The sequence below is a fragment of the Vulpes vulpes genome, chromosome 1, assembly GCF_048418805.1.
Source record: "Vulpes vulpes isolate BD-2025 chromosome 1, VulVul3, whole genome shotgun sequence".
Lineage (NCBI taxonomy): Eukaryota > Metazoa > Chordata > Mammalia > Carnivora > Canidae > Vulpes > Vulpes vulpes.
The window spans coordinates 63136054-63157726 of NC_132780.1; the positions used below are offsets into that span (position 1 = coordinate 63136054).

General features: G+C 35.3%; 1 protein-coding gene across 3 annotated transcripts in view; it reads left to right on the top strand.

The window, feature by feature from the left end:
* The window catches only part of CEP85L (centrosomal protein 85 like), a 198408-nt gene that overhangs the window by 73453 nt on the left and 103282 nt on the right, over positions 1 to 21673 (top strand). For all 3 annotated transcript variants that reach the window (XM_072765356.1, XM_072765367.1, XM_072765351.1), the window contains one exon: positions 16577 to 17364. In XM_072765356.1, coding sequence (XP_072621457.1) covers positions 16651 to 17364 — 714 coding nt within the window. In that variant the 5' untranslated portion in view covers positions 16577 to 16650. The remainder of the gene's footprint in view (positions 1 to 16576; positions 17365 to 21673) is intronic.

The following is a 21673-nucleotide window of genomic DNA, read 5'->3' on the forward strand; positions in this document are numbered from 1 at the left end:
TCATAATCTCCAGAAACTCGGATCCTGCTGTGTATTATTATATAATTACTCATATTTTCTGTTGCTCTTTAGAAAAAACTTTTTCTCCTTATTCTTTGAGTTAGTTTGAAACTTAATTTGTTAACAATAACAAAGATCACTGCTTTTTCTCACTGAATTATTCATCAGGTGTTAAATACAAGTTCCTTTAATCTTTCAGGGATGAAAAATATCACTGTCTCCTTGAATTGGGCTGATGTGAAGATGTACATTTTTTAAATTTCCATTATTTTTTGTCATTATCTTCTAGTTGAACTCCCAACTTCTTTTCCTGCTAGTTTTTTTAGTAACACATGAAGCAATGAGTGGTTTTATTGGTATATATAACCGATTTATACAGAATATCCTAATAGCCAAAGAATCCATTGAATTTAAGGCATGATCACGATAGGTACTGTTATTTGCAGATACTATATATGGATGAGGCTTAGGGTAAATCGGGTGAGAGTTCTAGGAAAGAGTAAGGGAATATAGTGAATGCTGGATGAAAGTGAGATGGAGCCGTAGGACTCAGGAAGACTGACAATATTGGAAATTTGGGACTTCTGTGGAAAATGAATCAGAATTATGGTTTCAGTGATTGGTGCTGGTAATGAATGATCTTGATTGCATTCATGATTGACTGTCTGGAGAGGTCTAGTGTAGTGTTAAAAAAAAGTCAGCTATTTAAAAATGTTACCTGAATATAGGAAATAGTTTTAGGTGGTATATGTATTAAAGCAGGCATATTTAGCAGGCATATTCCATTTAGTTAGAAAGTGGTGGTATGTTTGCTTATGCAATACTGGATTCCAATTAGTGTATGTTTTCCTTCTGAATTTGTCTTTCTGAAGTTCTCATGATATCCACTTCATGAGAGCTATTCTTCTGCTCTTTACTTTCCCTGATCTTTGGTAAATATCATGACTCTTCTAATTTAGTCTTGTTTTTTATTGTATGCTTTATGGCATATCTGTTTTATGTAAAGGGATCAGGAAAATAACCATTGTGGAGGATTACTGAATATTGAAAATAACCTTGCATTAGAATGTAACTAATAGATTGAGATTTATGATATAATGTCAGCTTTAGAATATGCTATGTGTAGTTTATTTCCTATGAGTGTCATGTGGTTGTGCTTTATATACTTTGGCCTTCTATTATGAAAATCTTTTTGTCATTTATTAACTAACCATAGATCTATAAAATATTTTTTTTCTCACTTATAAAATTAAATCTGTATGAAATCCTATACATTATAGAATGACTCAAAATTGTTCATCTCCTTTGTACTACAAGCCCCAGCTGGGAATTACTATAGTATATACTTCTATTAATTTTGAGGCGATATACATGAAATTTGGACCAGTGTTACCGAGTATAACTTGAGTTTGTTTTAGAGTATACCTACAGAATATTTTATTAGTTGCCTTTAACTGTATTACTGTTACTGCTTATCTTGGAGGAGGGTATACATTCCTCCTTGATTTCCAATGCTGTGACTTGAAGTGCTGCATTATTTTGGCTTGTTGTGACAACTTTTAGGTGAAATGTGTAAATGCATTTGAATTCTTGAAAGACTGATTATTGTAAAGACCTAGTATGCAAATTAAATAACTACATGATTTACATACTACCATGGAGTGGACTATTAACAAAAAAACTTTTTTAATTAACAAAGACTCTTGATTATTTTTTTAAAGATTTTATTTATTCATTCATGAGAGGCAGAGAGAGAGAGAGAGAGAGAGGCTGAGACACAGGCAGAGGCAGCTGCAGGGAGCCCGATGTGGGACTTGATCCTGGGACCCCACGATCATGCCCTGAGTCGAAGGCAAACACTTAACTGCTGAGCCACCCAGGGGTCCCACAAAGACTCTTGATTTAGCTCTACAGTTTATTTACTAGACTTGATACCGGTACACATACTTACAACTTTTGTAAATTACTGTCAGGTTTTTTTTGGAAATATTTGAGGTAGTTAATGGAAAATAATGGTATAATGCTGTGCAGTCCAGTGTGGTAGCCATTGGCAACATGTGGCTAATGGAGTGCTTGGACATACCTAGTCCAAATTGGGATGTAAAATGCACCTGGATTTCGAATGCTTTGTGTAGAAAATGTAAAATATACTTTTTTTTTTTTTAAAGATTTTATTTATTCATGAGAGACACAGAAAGACAGATACATAGGCAGAGGGAGAAGCAGGCTCCCTTTGGGGAGCCTGATGAGGGACTTTGATCCCAGGACCCTGGGATCACGACCTGAGCCACAGGCAGAGGCTCAACCACTGAGCCACCAGGTACCCCAAAATTAAAACATCTTATTAATACTTTTTAATACTGATTCTATGATGACATAATAGTTTGGATTTGGTGGGTTAAATAAAGGCATTATTAAAGTTAATTTTACCTTTTCATTATTACTTTTCAGATGTGGTTGCTACAGAACTTAAAATTACAAGTGTAGCTTGAATTATGTTTCTGTTGAACATATTGGACATAGTGATTTTGAGAGTGTATAATTTGTAAAGGGTACACTTTTAGAGATTTTTTTAAAAGCATTTACTTATTTGAGAGAGAGAACGTATGAGAGAGAGCACAAGCAGGAAGGAAGGACAGAGGGAAAAGCAGACTCCCCACTGAGCAGGGAGCCCGATGTGGGACTCCATCCCAGGGCCCTGGGATCATGACCTGAGCTGAGGGCAGATGCTTAACCAACTGAACCACCCATGCACCCCTCAACTTTCAGAGAGATTTTGAGTGCATGTGTGTGTTTATATATTTCTCAGTAGAAACAGTATTGCCTTCTCAAAATAACTCCTGTAAGCCCACTTAATGTTTAATGTAATAGAAATTTATATTGGTAGCATTATGTCAATGATAAATTATAATCTGTCAGTCTGGAAGTACCAGGAGTACCACCACCCATTTTATTATTTTGACAGGAAGTGTAAGAACTTCACTGCAGTGGGATTGCCCTAGTTCCTTTGACAAAGAGAGAGTTAGTTAAGGTGAGTATGGTGCGGTATAAAGGGTTAGGTTAGGGAAGATTTTAGATTGGTGAATTCCTAAAATTTCAAAAAGTTCTGTTGCTTAGTTGGGAAATAGGGAAAAGGGATAATGTCAGTAATTCCTACTGGAACTCCCCTTTTTGGGTCTGAGGTGTAGGCCATCAGGTTTAATTAGGAGAGAAGAAGGAACATTCCCCCTGGAGTCTCAGAGCATCTTTTGCTGCAAGGCCAGTAGGTACCCACATGAAGGTAACTGGGTTGAAGAGTATGATTGCACCACTCTGGCATTTATAAAATTTGGTTGGAAATTGAGTGTTTAGCTTCTAAAGTTTGGCTGCTCTCTGCAAATAATAACATTATGCTTATGTTATTACACCTTTCAGATATTTAACCTGGGATAGTAAATTTTGAGTTATTACTTACCTTAGTAATTATTTCTCTTTGTCTAAAGATACTCATGATTGAATAGGTGTACTTCTTTATGCTAAATGTAGACTTGATTTATTGGGTATAGATCAGAGTACATGGAATCATTTTTATTAAATTCCATGGTACATTACTTAACAATGCCTTACTAAAGTAAGTTATCAAACCTTAAACTAAATAGTACTGTCTGGTCAGACCCCTACTCCACACCCTATTCTCTGCCCTTTATTATTGTTTGGTTTTAACTGATGTTCCAAGTGATGCTCTTTGGTCACTGCTAAATCCTCAAAGTATCCTTTGAATCATCTGAAAAATAACTTGCATTCTTTTTTAAGTCTTTAAAAACTTAAAATCTGCATATGAGAATAGAGTAACCGAATGCAGAATATAAATGCTCTATGAATTACGACTATCCAGTTTTATTTTTTCTTGTTGTTTTTGTTTTTTTTTAAACTATCCAGTTTTATAAATGACCATTATATAAATAGCAGTACCTTTTCTTTTTTTCTCTCCAAGCTATAGCTTTTAGAGGTTCATTCACTTATTCATTGAATAACTTACTATCTTTCGAGAACTGCAGAGTTGAAAATATCAAAATGGAGAAAGAGGATTATATAAAAGTCTTAGGATGAAAATGGGACTCTAGGACAGAATGATATTCTTAAGTTATGACTGAATGATTTAGCTATATAGTATTTTGAGATTTCAAATAATGCTAGATACGAGTGAGGTTTTTGTTTTGTTTTTCAATATATTCAACAAGAAGTTGAGGTACTAATTTAATGTTTTGGTATGACATTTTAGCTGTGGTAATTTTTTCATGAGGTGTCAAATTCAGGTTGGTAGGAAATAGATCTGTGACATGAGAATAGATGTGTCTGCAAGACCACCAAATTGTAACATAGGCCATACTAGCAGATCACCAATTTCTTCCTAGGTTTTCTTTGCTGAGATCTGGAAGCTGTAAATAGCTGCTGTTACCACAGAAATTAGTTTGAAAGGGAGTTGTTTTTGAAATATGCAGGACAGGGAGCCTGGGTGGCGCAGTTAAGCATCTGACTCTTGGTTTTGTCTCAGGTTGTGATCTCATGGTTATGAGATTGAGTCCCACTTCGGGCCCTGTGCTCAGCATGGAGTCTGCTTAAGATTCTCTCTCCCCTCTCCCCCTCCCACTCATGCTCTCTCTCTTTAAAATAAGTGAATCTTTTTTCAAAAGAAAAGTATGGAGCACTTGTATAGATATAACCTATATGTGGTGCCATAGTTGAATAAGTAAGGGAGGAGCAAGAAGAAACTGAAGTATAGGACCCTGGGGCAGTAAAAGAACTTCATTCTTTCTTAGACTGGTTGTTACCATCCACAGAACAGTCTTCCTCTCCCTTCTGACATGGAGCCTGGGAGGCAGGCTTGCAGGCAGTTCTTTTATCTTTTAAAATCTGAGTTCTTAAATGTAGTTTCTAACTGTCTATTTGGAGCTAATTTTCAAGCATATTTATATATTTTACTGAAAAAAAGGCACAGATGGAGTTAAGTAGTTTTTTACTTTAATAATTCGCAACTGCTAATTTGTATTAGAGATAATTTTCTTATCTAATTAACCTCATTTATTTCAAAAGGAGAGACTGATAAAAATGGACTTCAATTTAATCGTATCTTCATTAGGTTTTTTTTTATTACTAAGAAATAATAGGGCTATTTAATAATACAAATTTTGAGGTCATCCTGTGAGTGAATGAATATATATACATATGTATATTCATTTATTTATCAGAAAGGACGAAAACTCAGAAAAGCTCCCAGAAGGTACATTGACTTTATTTTATGAAGAAATGAAGGCTTTGGTAAGGTAAGGACTTGTTCAGTCATTTATTTATTCACATAGCCAATATTTATTGAATGCTGGCATATGTGAGATACTGTGTGCTAGGGGCTAGAATTAAATAGACATTTCCCCCTGTTCCTTTTCTATGTGAAGTCTAGTGGAAAAGAGAGAGGAAATGATTATAAAGTAGGAGCAATATGGTAGATGAAGTACACAGGGTAGGAGGGGCATACCTAATTCCACTGGATTAAGTGAAAGACCCCTGGCAGAAGTAATGTTTAAGCCGAGGTCCAAAAAGGTAAGTAGGAAGTGGCAGGGCACAAGGTGAGAGGAAAGTAGGCTGAAAGAATAGCGTGGTAAAAACTTGAACATGTGAGATCTTGGGGATACAGCAGAGGACACCAAACAGGATGCAAGGAGACCACTTGTGTTGTGGTTAGGAGCCTTGGTGACTCGCTCATAAAAAGAGGGAGGGAAAGGAGAAAATGAGGTGATTTGGGAGACATGTGGGAGGTGAAAACAGTACCTTCTTTCTGCCTAAACAGTTTTATTTAGATGGAATTCACATCATACCATACAATTCAGCCATGTAAAGTGTGTAATTCAGGGGTGCCTGGCTGGCTCAGTTAGGTAGGGCATGTGACTCTTGAGGGTTGTGAGTTCAAGACCCATGCTGGGCATGGAGCCTACTTCAAAAAAAATAAAGTGTACAGTTCAGTGGCTTTTAGTATATATCTGTCATCGTTATCACTTTTAGGACATTTTTCATTATCCCCAAAAGAAATCCCACTCCCCTTAGCCATCATCCCTAACACTCTGATTTCCCCAGCCCTAGGCAGCCACTAATTTTGGAGGATGTAATAAAAATGTCTTTTCTTTGTTTATGTATTTTATTACAGTGACTAGGTTTTATTAGTTTAATTTGCCAAATGACTTTTTTAAAACACCTCATTTTGAAGTAAAATATTCTTTTGTTCTTAGTGTTTTCTTTCTTTTTTATTCATTTTTTACAGAAAACTCCAAATAATATATCAAAGTAGAAGGAAGGTAAAATGGTAAAACCCACATGCACATAACACTACATTTATACAATTATGACACATGGTGCTCTTACAGGTATTGCTATATTCTGGCTATATCTTCTCTACTTACCCCCATACCTTTCATAATATTTTTAAGCAGTTTGAGAGCTCCTCTTAACCTTTTAATTATAATAATAGTAGTAATTATTGAGCATTTACTTCATACAAGGCATAATCATAAATTGACGTGATTATTTCAGTTAATTAAGAAATTATGTTAGGTACAATAATAGCCATTTTCTAGGTGAAGTAAGTGATATTTAGTTCATTTTTAAATCTGTTATCTTTGTTTTAGCTTATAAATACTCATTTCATTGGTGAATAATATTATGTTTTTATAACTTCATAACTGGAAATTTTAGGACTGTAATAATGGTTACTCCCATAACTTTGCTTCCAGATACTGCAGTGGATTAGTCAGCCTTAACATTGATAAAAATACCTGTCATAAATTTTTGTAATACAGAGTTTGTATTTTATATATAATTTGAAAAATTCTTCATTATAGAATCCTTCTGAGGAAAAATATGATTACTGTATTTTTTGTTTTTTTTACTGGTAGAAAAATAGTTGGGGTTAAATAATATATCTGGGGTTATACAATAGGTATTCAAGTAGTAGAGCTGAGAGTTTTCAAATCTAACTCCAAAGCTTTGCCTTTACCCCACTATGTAAGATAGCTGTACATCAAAGGGAGAAACTAGAGGGAAAGAAGCCCTGTGAGGTGTAATTTAGGATAGTATAGGTAACACTAGACTGAGAAACAGGAGACCAGAATTCTATTTTGAGATTTGTCCTTGGTCAAGTAATATAACTTTTATGGCCTTTAGTTCTTCATTTGCGTATGGGAGTAGGTCAGAGGTTATGCACACACATTTTTTTTTTTTTTACTTGTGAGATTAAATAATTTCACAGCAGTATTAGAAACAATTCTGGTTTACATTCCTTTGCAAACCAAATAACCTTTTTCCTTTGCCCCTCATCTCTGCTTTGCTTTCTTATTGAACCTATATTATTTCTTAAAATGAACTATTTGAATTTTAAATTCTTAAACATGGCATATAATGGCATCACAGTTCTAGTAGGTTTGTAGGAGGTTTGTTTGCTGGAGGTATATTTTGTGTCTTTATGGACTTCTCTTTTCTCTTCAGTATCATCCATCCATCCATCCATCCATCCATCCATCCATCTATTTATTCACTCAGTTTTTTCCGTTATTTTATTTCTTGACCTGGTAGGATATGAATGCTTGAACCTGACCAAGCTGAGCAGAATTTAGTGCATTTTAGTTCCTTATGATGAACCTATGTATTTCTGACCTGGAAGGGCTGTTCACATAGCCATGAGTTAGGGAGATTAATGACTTCATACCTCTCCAAAGTAGCAGATAGAGGATAAATAGATGAATAAATGGATAATTTCTTGTCTGTTCTGTCATAGTAAATTTTGTTTCTAAGAAAATTTGCATTTTCAAAAATCACATTGTATAATTTAAGAGATTAAGTTCTAATTTAATTTGTGGACATTTTTACAGGAGCGAAATAATTTACAACCCTTTGTAAGTAAACTGCCTGATGAGGTTTATTATTTTATTTTTTCATGAGAGACACACAGAAAGAAGTTATATACTACCTGTGTTTTTAAAAAACAGCTTTATTGAGATGTAATTCACATACCATACACTCTACCCATTCAAAGTGTATGATTTAATGGTTTTTAATATATTCTCATTATTGTGCAGTTATTACCACAATCGAATTTTAGAACATTTTTAGTCTCCCTAAAAGAAATCCATTAGCTGTCACTTATCTTACCTGAGCAACCACTAATCTTTCCTGTCTCTATGGATTTGTTTGTTTCAGATAATTCAAATAAATTGAATCATCCAATATGTAGTCCTTTGTGAGTGATTTTCACTTAGCGTGTTTTCAAGATTCATATTATAACATCTATGAGTACTTCATTTCTTTTATTGTCATATAATATTCCATTGTGTGTATAGTACCACAATTTACTTAGTTGTGAGATTTAGTTTTTCATGAGTTAATGGACATTTGGATTTTCTTGGCTTTGGGTCTTTAAGAATAATGTCTCTATGAACATATCTTCATTTCTTTGGGGTATGTACCCAGGAGTGGAATTGCTGGGTCATATGGTAACTCAGTGTTTAACATTTTGAGTAACTGCCGGACTGTTTTCTAAGCAGTGGTACCTTTTTTCATTCCCACCAGCATTGTATGAGGGTTTCAGTTTCTCCTCAACCTTGCCAACACTTTTTATCTGTCATTTTGATGATAGCTATTCTAGTGGGTATGAAGTGGTATTATCGTTGTTTTGATTTGTATCTCGCTGATGACTATATGTTGAGTATCTTTCATATGCTTTAATAAGTCCATTTGTATATCTTCTTTGAAGAAATGTCTGTTCAAATCTGCATCCACTTTTAAATCGGATCGTTAGTGTTTTTATTGAGTTGTAAGAGTTTTTAAATATAACCTAGATACAAGTCACTATTAAAAATGATTTGCAACCCATTTTGGGGGTAGTCTTTTTAGTTTCTGGATAGTCTCTTTGGCAGCAAGTTTTAAAATTTTTAATAAAGTTCAACTTATCTTTACTTAATTTTGTTTCTTGGGCTGTTGGTATTTATTTAAGAAACCACTGCCTAACTTAATGTCTTGAATATTTACACCTATGTTTTTTTTCTAAGAGTTTTTAGTTTTAGCTGTTACATTTAGGCCAGTGATTCATTTTGAGTTAATACTTATGGATGGTATGAGGTAGAGGTTCAACTTTTGTCTTTTTCCTGTGCCTGTACAGTTGTAGTAGGTCTGCCTATCCTTTCAGTTGTTAATGCAGATGTCACACAACCCTTCACTGTCCAGAATGGTAAGAAGAATCTTTCTCCTCCTCTCACAGATATACGGACCTTAAAAATGGGAATGCAAATCCACCTTCATTTTGAGTTATATGCCATAGTTGCCAAATCTTTTATTTTGTCTTTTTTTTTAGCCCAGAAATTAGATAGTGTTTTTATTGTTTTATGTAGTTGTCATCCTCATTTTTTTGGATAAGTTTTATTATTTTTTATTTTTTATTTTTTAAAAATTTTTATTTATTTATGATAGTCACACAGAGAGAGAGAGAGGCAGAGACATAGGCAGAGGGAGAAGCAGGCTCCATGCACTGGGAGCCCGACGTGGGATTCGATCCCGGGTCTCCAGGATCGCGCCCTGGGCCAAAGGCAGGCGCCAGACCGCTGCACCACTCAGGGATCCTGTCATCCTCATTTTTAAAGATTTACTTGTGTTTAGTTAAAACCCAACTTTTTAGAATTTATTTTTATTTATTTATTTATTTATTTATTTATTTATTTATTTATTTATTTATTTATTTTTTCAACTCAGGACTCATTTGTCTTCCTGAAAGAAACTAAAAGAATTTTAGTAGTTCTTTCAGTGAGTCTGTTGATGATAAGCTGTGTTTTTGCTTAGCTGATAATATATTTTGTCCTCATCTTTGAGAGCTAGCTTACCTTCCAAACAGTTCTTAGGTGCCTGTTATTTACTGTTAACCCTTTAAAGATATTATTTCACTGTTTTTTGGATTCCATTATTGGTGTTAAGAAATTGGCTGTCATCCTGAGAGTTCTTAATTACTGAGTAGCCTGCCTTTTCTCTCTGGCTCACTTCTTATTGTCAGGTGTTTTGTAGTTCTGATTCACTTTAGTCTTGCTCTGTAGCTGTGTATGTAATGGTGAATTGTAAACCCTGAGGTTTATGAATTTTTTTCATGTTTTTGTGAATAGTGTATTAGTATTGTCTTTACTGGGTACAATGTCTTGTATATAATACATTCCTAGGAGATTCTTTGGTTGAATTATTGTCATATTTCTTTGTATAGCTCTTTTCCTGTATAGCTCATGTAGTTTAGAATATTTAAAAATATTTGTAAAAATACAGGGAATGCTTAGAAATTTTCATTTGTTTAAATAAAAAGGAGGTTGTGGCATAAAATTTTTTTTTTCTGATGTAATTACAGCTTTGGCAGGAGGGAAAAAAATATCATAGTGTATAAAACAATTGAAAAAAGGTATCATGGTGTTCTATTAAACTTAATTATCTTTGGATTGGAGTTAAAATTTTTATATAAACATGTGTTTTTTATAAAATTTCGTATTGACTTATAAATACATTAAGCAGTTACAGTTTATCATTTTTAATTTTTTTTTGAGAGATTGATAACATGTGTGAGTTGAGGGGTATAGAGAGAGAGAATTTTTTTTTAATTTTTATTTTATTTTATTTATTTATGATAGGCACACAGTGAGAGAGAGAGAGAGAGAGAGAGGCAGAGACACAGGCAGAGGGAGAAGCAGGCTCCATGCACCGGGAGCCCGACGTGGGATTCGATCCTGGGTCTCCAGGATCGCGCCCTGGGCCAAAGGCAGGCGCCAAACCGCTGCGCCACCCAGGGATCCCGAGAGAGAGAATCTTAATTAAGCAGCCTCCCTGCCTAGCATGGATCCCGATATGGACCCTGAGATCATAAGCTGAAAAAGCAAGAGTTGGAAGCTAAACCAAATGAGCCATCCAGGTGCCCCTAAGTGGTTGCATTTTAAATAAAGATATTTTGATACAGGATTATATGGTTTCGTGATCAATTTTTTTTTAACTGTAAAGACCTGTGATTTATTATTGTAATATAGGTCTGGAGTGTGTGGTCTTTTTTGAATTTATTTCCTTTTTACTTTAGGAAGGATAGAACAGAGAGAGGGACTATATACAAGAAAAGATAGATTGGAGCACCTGGGTCACTCAGTGGTTGAGCATCTGCCTTTGGGTCAGGTTGTGATTCTGGGGTCCTGGGATTGAGTCCGGCATCAGGCTCCCTGCCTAAGTCTCTCTCTGTGTGTCTCTCATGAATAAAGAAATAAAATCTTTAAGAAAAAAAAAAAAAGAATCAATGTATTCATCCATTGCTAGATAATAACATGACAAACAAAAGGTTGGGATTTTGTTCAGAATTCAAAATATTTATCTTAAATATTATTTACTTGTATTATCAGGTTTACAGTGAAGTCCTCCTCTTATGTTTTTCCCTTGCAAGCCAAAATTTTCTGTCTGAAACCATTAGCTGTACTATGCTCTCTGTGAATGCTATAGACCCTGTCCTCTGGTTTTTAAAAGGACTACCCTCTGCTGGTTTCAGATTTCACTGTGGTAACTTAGATGTGGGCCAGATGCCATTGTAATAACTTGCATTTGGGATTTGTGGCTACAATTAGTATAATAAAGAACATTAGGAATTGCATTGCCTCTACCTCTAATTGACCTGTTTCATTAGGACAAAATAGAATTTTTAAGGTGTTAAGATTAAATATTTTCTGGACTCGTCTCTGAGATATAATGGTCCTTGTTCTAGATATTCATACTATCAGATACTTAATTTTTTCTTCATTATTTCCTGTTGTATATGCATGTATATGTATGTGCTTATGTGTGTGAATAGACTAGGCTTTAATCTTTAAACTGTATTCTAAAAGTCATAGTAAATCAGTCTGTACACAAGAACACAGATACTGACGATGATGAACTTGGGATATTTAAGCTCGAAGGCTTTAGAACTGGAATCAGACCCAGATGGAAGGATGTTGTAGTGAATAGAATAGAGAATCCTTTACTCTACTGTGGTATTTCCTGGTCCCCTCTGTAACTGAATCAGGAACTCTTCGAGTAGGGCTCCAATCCTACGTGGAAATTCAGGTGACTTTTCGGAATAAATTCTGTTCTCAGTGTAATGTTCTTTGAATAACATATATCATATTTTCAGATTCGTAGGAGGAAATACTAGTCTGGCGTAGAATTGGTTTTTATCACCAATTATTGATTTTCCATGCATTTGGGAAGTATTGAGCTAGCAAAGGTAGACAGAAAAGTAGCACATTATCAGATACAAGTAGCACCTAACACTGGTGATCCTCTGGTCTCAGAGGTTTCAGCTGTGACATGGAAAGTGAGACAGTCACCTGATACGTTATTCATACTTAAGTAACAGTGTTATTTGAGATATTTTAAACTCTTTGAGGTCACAAAACAAAACATCTTTGCAATAGTTTGACCAAATGATAAGGCTATGATCCTTGAAAAGAAATTAAAATAAGACATTGTAGAAAGTAAAATATGAAACCATCTTTCTCCTTTTTCCATGATGAGGGGTATACCTCTATTTATTAAGTTTTAGATGTATTCTTTCATGAATACATGAATGCTCATGAATATATATTTACATGTATTTGCTTATATGCTTGCATATTTTAAATATTTATTTATACAAACAGTTTGCTTCTGCTGTCAAAGGCTATAAGAATTTATTTTCTCATCATTGTAGGATGTTACAGGATGTCTTCTGAGTAGGCTAAGGAACACACTTTTAACTATTAATGAGTTTGAACTTTTTAAAAAAGATTTTATTTATTTATTTGAGAAGAGGAAGAGAGTGAACATGAGCAGGGAGGAAGGGCAGAGGGAGAGTGAGAAGCAGGCTCCCTGCGGGGAGCCTGTCCTGGGGCTGAATCCCAGGACCCAGGATCATGACCTGAGCTGAAGGCAGACACTTAAATGACTGAGCCACCTGGGTATCCTGAACACCTTTTTTTTTAATTTATTTTTTTTAAACATGTATTCTTTATTTGCATTTCTTGTGATTTACTTTCTGATTTCCTTTGCTTTAAATTAGGGTTGTTAGGTTTTTTTGTTTGTTTTGTTTTGTTTTGTTTTAAAGAGATCTTATTTATTCATGACAGACATAGAGAGGCAGAGGGAGAAGCAGGCAGGCTCCATACTGGGAGCCCGAAGTGAGACTCGATCCCAGGACTCCAGGATCATATCCTGGGCCGAAGGCAGGCACTAAACCACTGAGCTACCCAGGGATCCCCTAGGTTTTGTTTTTGTTTTGTTTTTAATTTATTGGAGTTCCTTGTATAGTATAGATATTTAGTCTTTGTTATGTGACAGAATGATGTTTTACTTAGCTTTTTCAGTGGTGTAATAATAACAAACATTTTGCTTTGTGTAAGAAATTCTTCTGAGTCCTTTATGTCTATTTTTTCATTTAATCTTCACTGTCCCATTCACTTTATGGATGAGGGTAATATGATGCAAAGAGGTTAAATAAGTTGTGTGAACACATGCCATTAAGTGGTAGAGACAGGATTTGAATCTAAAAAGACTAATTTTAAAACTATTACACTTAACCTTTACAGTTTACTTATAGAATGTTTTTAAAAGTAAAAAAATGAAAATTTCAAATTTATTTCTTTTTAAAGATATTTGATTATTTTAATACAAATAACTCCTTTAGTAATAGTAACACAAACGTGTATAGGCATATGTACGCACTTACATAGTTGGTATATAGATGTAATACTATAATAATACGGATATTTCGTAGATTTTAGGACATTTGTCCTATTTCTATTTAGAACTGACCTTCAGGGATCCCTGGGTGGTGCAGTGGTTTAGCGTCTGCCTTTGGCCCAGGGCGCGATCCTGGAGACCCGGAATCGAATTCCACGTCGGACTCCCGGTGCATGGAGCCTGCTTCTCGCTCTGCCTGTGTCTCTGCCTCTCACTCTCTCTCTCTCTGTGACTATCATAAATATAAATAAATAAATAAATAAATAAATAAATAAATAAATAAATAAATAAATAAATAAACTGACCTTCAGTAACATATTCCCTTATGTTTTTCTATTGATTACCATAATCTGTAAATCCTGTTGCCAATCATTTTGCTTTTATTTATCCTCCATGCTGTTATAGGAATAATTATTTTAAATATGGTTTTAATCATATTACTCCTTTGGGTACTTTCAGTGATATCACAGTTCTTGCTGAGTGGAGCTAGGCTCTTTCCTTATTGGAACATTTAAAGACATATAATTCTGTTTCATCTTTACCTTTCAAGAATTACCATGAGCAATTTTTTTTCCTGTTTAAAAAATTTAGTCTGCTTGCTATGATGCAGTATCTAGTGTATACTAGTCTTTGTATTCAGTGGCTCAAGTTCGTATTTCCATGGTCTTTTGTTTGTATGCAATATGACATAATGCAGAGCACTCTCATTTCTTGAGTTTCTGTATAGTATGATCTCAGATGTGGCAGACTGATTGGAAAGGGGGTGAGAGAATCAAGCACATTTTTTCTGAAGCAGAGTTTGCTAGAAAAGATTTTTCTTTCTTTAGATTGTGTATTGGGTCTGATGGGGATTGGATGTGTGGAGCAGGACTAAAGTCCCACCCCAGCTACCCTAGTGGCATGGCCATTGGTGTTAAGTATCTGACCTTACTTGCTATATGATCTTGAGCAATTTGCAGTATCTGACCTTACTTGCTATATGATCTTGAGCAATATACTTAACTTTTCTAAATGTTAATTTCCTCCTTTGAGCCACTTTTCTTGATACTACATATAGCAGATAAATTGGATACTTTTTTTTTTTTCTTTTGAGAGTTACATTCTTTTGGCTTCATGGTTGGTTCAGTTAGTGTTCTTAATCAGCAGAAAAAGCTAAATGACTGAGCAGATGAATTTATTTAAGGGTGTTGAGTACCTCATAGAATTTGGGGGGAAGGCTGGAGAACTGGGCTTAAAGCTAAACTTACAGACAATATGCCTCAAATCACCTGTGAGAACTCTCACTTCTCCAGCTCCACCAAGTACCAGTATTGTCCATTTGCTGCCACTCTGGGCTAGAACTTGATTGGCTGCTGCTGGTGCTGCCACCGTGGAAGGCTAATACCTCTGCTGTTGCCTGTCCCAGCCAGAATGGTAGCTCCATACAGAGCCATTTTCTAATGTGACTTGCTTCCAAACTGAAATCCTGTACAGGTGCTTCTGAATATCCGCACCACAGTTGCAGATTATGTTGGGAATTTGAGGTCTAAAATTAATTTTGGGAAATTAGACTTATAAATGTGGGAATTTTCTGAGTATAAAAAGTTTTTGCACAAGTTGATGAGAAGCTTAAACATGATAAGTGGTCACTCTAATACTTTCGCTTGTATTCTTCCATCTGTAATATTTTTTTTCTTCACCTCCAAGTGAATAAATTCTGTGCAAATACTGGATTTTCTTTGTTTGAATTAGTCTACCTGCTCTTTCTCATCTAATTTTTCATACGGTTTTTTCATCATTTCTTTCCACATTATTTTATTATTTCTTTAAGACATTATGAAGCCTTACAAGTAGTACTAAATTCTAGTATGAGCCAAACAGTATGGAAAAGTATAAACTGTGAAAGTTGCCTTTCACCACTCACCCCTTTCCCCTCACATTTTCGATTGCTATCTCCTTTTGAAGTGTCCTCTGATAAAGATTTATAATCTTTAATTTTAATTTGATTCATTTGATAATAATTTGTCACTTGATGGTAAGTTCATAATATAGAGGTCTTTATTTGTGCTTTGGGTTTCCATGGAGTCTATTAAAACTGTTACTGTGTGTAGAAGAAGAATATGTAAAGGTTTGACCTAATGCAATAGCTGTGTCATCATTTCAGAAGTGAAAGCTTTACAACTTAGGGATTTTGTGACATGCAGAGAAAAATAGCAGTCTAAGTAGACTCCAGGAGTTCTAGATTGGGAAACATACTATTGATGATGCCATTTAACAGAATCTAGGAATGGAGGAATTGCTCTCTCTGCAAGTATATTGCTAGAATGCTTTCTAATTATATTCCATTATTGCAGGATCTCTTTTACCCATATTTCCGATTTGAATTAGAGTTTGGGGAGGTGCTAAAATGTTTAGATGTGGCATGGATTTGCAGTTTAGGAAAGATGGTGAAAAATACCATTTTCTAGTAGAGCTTTTTCTGAGGCTTCAGTGCTAGATAATGAATAAAAAACCTCTCAGTGGGGAGATGGATTTTTCTTAAAAAAAGAAAAAATCTCAATAATTAGATTAAATGGGTTGACTGTAAACCTGATTTTTAGCTGTTTGTCATTTATAAGTAGATGGTAAACGGGTATATATTTCATTATGTATCCATTTGTTTCAGATAGACATGATAATAATAGCCTCATTTTGATAAAGTGTCTCTGAGAAACTTCTGCTGGGAAGCCATAATTCAGATATTTGTTGTGGCATTTTGCATTTAGCCTCATTTTTTTCCTGTTAATTATATCTAATTTGACATCTTTTCTCTTTCCAGATCATTCAACTTCAAGTGGCACGTTATCTTTTAAGCCTAGTCGATCATTGGTTGCTCTTCCTACTGCCCATGTCATGCCGTCTAACTCCAGTGCTTCAGTTTCCAAACATAGGGAATCATTGATGTCAGATGGCTCAAAATGGAGTACAAGTCTCATGCAAACATTGGGAAGCCATAGTAGAGGGGAGCAAGACTCTTCACTAGACATGAAGGACTTCCGGCCCCTCCGGAAATGGTCATCTTTATCCAAACTCACTGCCCCAGATAACTGCAACCAGGGTGGCGTTGTACATGCTGATGAATCAAGGAGTGGTTTGGAAAAGACAGGGAGAGCCAAGGTTTTAACATCACAACTAAGAACAATTGGGCCTAGCTGCTTACATGATAGTATGGAGATGCTTAAGCTAGAGGACAAGGAAATAAATAAAAAACGATCTTCAACTCTGGACTGCAAATATAAATTTGAGACCTGTAGCAAAGAGGACTTTAGAGCTTCTTCCTCCACTCTTAGGAGACAGACCTTAGACATGACATACAGTGCCTTACCTGAAAGCAAGCCCATTATGACAAGTGCAGAGGCCTTTGAACCTCCGAAATATTTAATGCTGGGTCAACAGGCAGTAGGTGGAGTTCCCATTCAGCCTTCTGTGAGGACACAGATGTGGCTTACGGAGCAGTTGCGGACAAACCCTTTGGAAAGTAGAACTACAGAGGATTCTTACAGTTTAGCTCCTTGGCAACAGCAGCAAATTGAAGAGTTTCGACAAGAAAATGAAACACCAATGCAGGTAAGGTTCAAAATCTAGTGTTTGCTTCCCTCCAGTGGATGTTATGAGAACAGTAGCACACTTGCTATAAGCATAGGGACAGTGTGTCCTTAGGCACAGATTGTTTTCCTTTCCTTTTTTCCCTGCAAGTTACTAAGCATAAGTGGTATAAACTCCCAAAGTACTGTTTTGATAAACAAAAGTTGAAACATCTTTGAGGCTGATTAACATGAAAAGCTTAAAAATCTTGTACCTTCTTAGTCTTTACTTTCTTTCTCATTTGTTAAGTGAGCATAAAAATAAAGCAAAACTTATTAAGTTAAAAGAAATTTGAAGCAGTTAGAGGAACTGGTGTGATATAATAGAACATAAACTTGGGGAGTGTGAGTCTTGGAATATGTTTCTGTTTCTATAAGATTCAGAATCTGGATGATTTTCTACCTATCATTTAATACTTAATTTCTCTGGGCCTCAGTTTCTTTTCCTATTCTTTTTTTAATTGAAATATAATGGACATAGAATATTACATTAGTTTCAGTTCTACAACATAATGATCTGATATATGTTTGTTTTGTGAAATGATCACAGTAAGTCTAAGTCTGGTCTGTTTAATGTCCATCACTGTACATTTTTTTCCTTGTGATAACTTACAAAATTTTATCTTTTTGCAACTTGCAGATATATAATACAGTATTATTAACGATAGTCATGTTGTACTTACATTCTTGTGACTTATTTTATAACTGGAAATTTGTATCTTTTGACTTCCTTCACCTATTTTGCCCACTTCAGCCCCTGGCAACCACCAGTCAATTCTCTGTTATTTATTTCTTTTTAAAGATTCTATATATAAATGAGATGATACAGTATTTGTCTTTGTTGGATTTATTTGACTTATCATAATGCCCTCAAAGTACATTTATATTGTCACAAATGGCAAGATTTCATCTTGTTACAACTGAATAATATTCCTTTGTACATATACACCACATTTTCTTTGTTCATTTATTTCTCAGTGGGCACTTAGGTTGCTTTCATCTCTTGGCTGTTGTAAATAGTGCTGCAGTGGACATGGCAGTGCATGTATCTTTTTGGGTTAGTGTTTTCATTTTTTCAGATAAATGCCCAGAAGGGGAACTGCTGGATCATATGATAGTACTATTTTTAATTTTTTGAGGAACCCCCTATTACTGTTTTCCATAGTGGTTGCACCAATTTATATTCCCACCAATAGTGCACAAGGGTTGTCTTTTCTCCACATCCTTGCCAACACTTGTTATCTCTTGCCTTTTTTATAATGACCATTCTGACTGGTGTCAGGTGATACCTCATTGTGGTTTTGACTTGCATTTCCCTGAAAGTGATGTTGAGAACCTTTTCATGTGTCTGTTTGCCATCTGCATGTCTTCTCATTTGTTCATCTATGAAATGAGAAGGTGGAAACTAAAGACATTTTTAAAGTTTTGGTGGTGTCTGAAATGTATGTAGGTTTATAAGCAGAAATGTACTTATTTTAAAAAGATGAAGTTGGTTATCAAGATTTATTAATCAGTCTGAGGAAGCACTTTATAAAATACCACATATAAACAAAAGTGGTGCATAGCACCTAAAGTAACATGTAATGTCTACATTTCTTGATCTGGAAACATTTTCTATTCCAAGATCATTTCCATAACTCATTTTAGCTGGGGAAGCAATTATCTGTAGAAATTTTTGTAAATCTTACCATCCAATTTTTACTACCAGAAATTTCTGAAACTAATGCTTTCAGAAATTGTAAAATTTTTCTTAGAGAAAATATTTAAAATTACTATTCATTACTATTACTAATAAAAAATAGTAAAGATTAAAGGAATATATTCTATGAAAGAGTAAGGAGATCACTGATCTAGGAACTTTATAACTCTGAGTCCTGAAACATATATGCACCCCAATGTGCTACATTCATAGGGGAATCCTTAACTCATCTCATGTGCCTTCCTTATTCTTGTGTGGGGCACAGTACTGAACAATATTTATTATGTATAAAAACCGCATAACCAAACAAGCATTATTATGATGTCTGAATTACAAATCAGAAAAGAGAAATTTATTTTATTTTATTTTTTTAAGATTTTATTTATTTATTCATGAGAGACAGAGAGAGGCAGAGACACAGGCCGAGGGAGAAGCAGGCTCCCTGCAAGGAGCCTGATGCGGGACTTGATTCCGGATCTGGGGATCACACCCTGAACCAAAGGCGGATGCCCAACTGCTGAGCCACCCAGGCGTCCCAGAAAAGAGCAATTTAACCAGATTTGTGATTTATCAGTTTAAGTGATTGAAAGATTGGATACCTAATTTTTAAAATACTGTTACATTTTAGTTCTCAAATGCTTTGTGATTATAGGAGAAGAGAGATCAGGCGGTTTTTTTTCTCCAGTTGGTATTTTTGTACAGAACTGTAGTTGTCCATGGGGTGCTGAATAATACTATTCCACCTTGAAGTAGATGTGATAGAAAGGTAACTGAGAAAATTGGATGAATTTAAAGGAGTAAGTACTAATTTCTTTCATTCTGCTTGGAAAACCTTCTCTTGTAAATGAAGTTTTTCCCAACCTTGAAGCAATGCAGACAGGATAGGAAGCTTAGAGATACACTATGGAGCCAAATGATTGATTGATTGATTGATTGATTGCATTAGAGACAGAGACAGAGAGCAAGTGCACAAACAAGGGGGAGGGATAGAAGGAGAAGCAGACTCCCTGTCAGACAGGGAGCCTGATTCAGGACTCGATCCCAGAACCCTGGGATCATGACCTGAGCTGAAGGCAAATGCTTAACCCACTAAGCCATCCAGGTGGCCCCAAATTTATTTTTAAATTTTCTCCCTAGTACATGGTACAGGAAGAAGGCTACTAGAGGCCATTTGCACACACCCTGGGATGTCCTACTTTTTGATGAACCGTGTTTGGGATCGTCTCTTTGTAGTGCTCCTAAGTGTTGTGGTAGAAAGATAAAACCAGGTAAAGAAAACTTAGATACTTCAGTTGCTATGTTTAAATGATCTCTTCACATTCCCTTCTTGGACTGCTACAGGAAAAAATTCTTAAATACCTTCTCCTTGGAGCTTCCAACTGCTGTCTTTATTATAAAAGTTCTCATCTTAGTTGTTTCTAAAGACTTTAAAAACTTGACTTCCTTTTAGTCTAATTTTTATGTAACAGAGGAGCTATAATAAGGATCAGCCCATCTGATAAATTGTGAGAATGTGTATGATTTTCAAGCATAACTGCTAAACTCTCACCATGAAAGAAACCCCTCTTTTTACAACTAAGGAAAGGAATTTGGCTGAGAGTCACAGTCTAACACCACCATAGCTTTATATAGAACTTTGTAGCTCTCTAGTGTTTCATCTCATTTGATCTGCAGAGTTGCTTTCCTAGCTTTTCTCCCTCCAAAGATTAATATGATAATGTGGAAGTTTTGCTCTTCTTAGGAATAATTATTGAGTCAGCCTCAGAGTCTCATGCTCATGCTGTTCCTTGATTCCCATGATTTCACTAACTCAGCTAGAGTGCAGGTAGTGTTCTACTCTGAAACATTTTCTTTTGTGAATGAAGAGAGGCCTTCTGTTGCCTTCAGATGGTTAGAATATAGACCTCCATGTGCAAACTGTCTTTGAGTCTTTCCTTTGTTCAGTGTCACCCCCTCTTCTCCCACCCTCCCCAAAAGCTCTCTGACTCAAAGAAGGACTATGACAGAAGAGAAGGACAGATAACAGTCTTGTCTTCTCTTTGGCAAGAATGTATCCCTTACCATGTCCCTCTTTTTCAAAAGTATTTAAATTCAATGAATTAACATATAATGTACTGTTAGTTACAGAAGTAGAGGTCAGTGATTCATCAATTTTATAGACTACCCTAGTGCTCCATTACATCACATGCCCTCCTTAATGTCCATCACCCAGTTACCCCACCCTACCCCTACCTCTACCCCTCCAGAGACCCTCAGTTTGTTTCCAGTGATTGAGTCTCTTATGGTTTGTCTGTCTCTAATTTCGTCTTTTTTCCTCTCTTCCCCTATGATTTTCTGTTTTATTTCTTAAATTTCACATATAAGTGAGATGATATGATAATTGTCTTTCTCTGCTTAACTTATTTCACTTAGCATAGTACCCTCTAGTTCAATTCACGTTGTGAATGACAAGATTTTATTTATTTTGATGGCTGAGTAGTATTCCATTGTGTGTGTGTGTTTGTGTGTATACATACCATCTCTTCTTTATCCATTAATCTGATGTTGGATATCTGGTTTCTTTCTGTAGTTTGGCTATTGTGGACATTGCTGC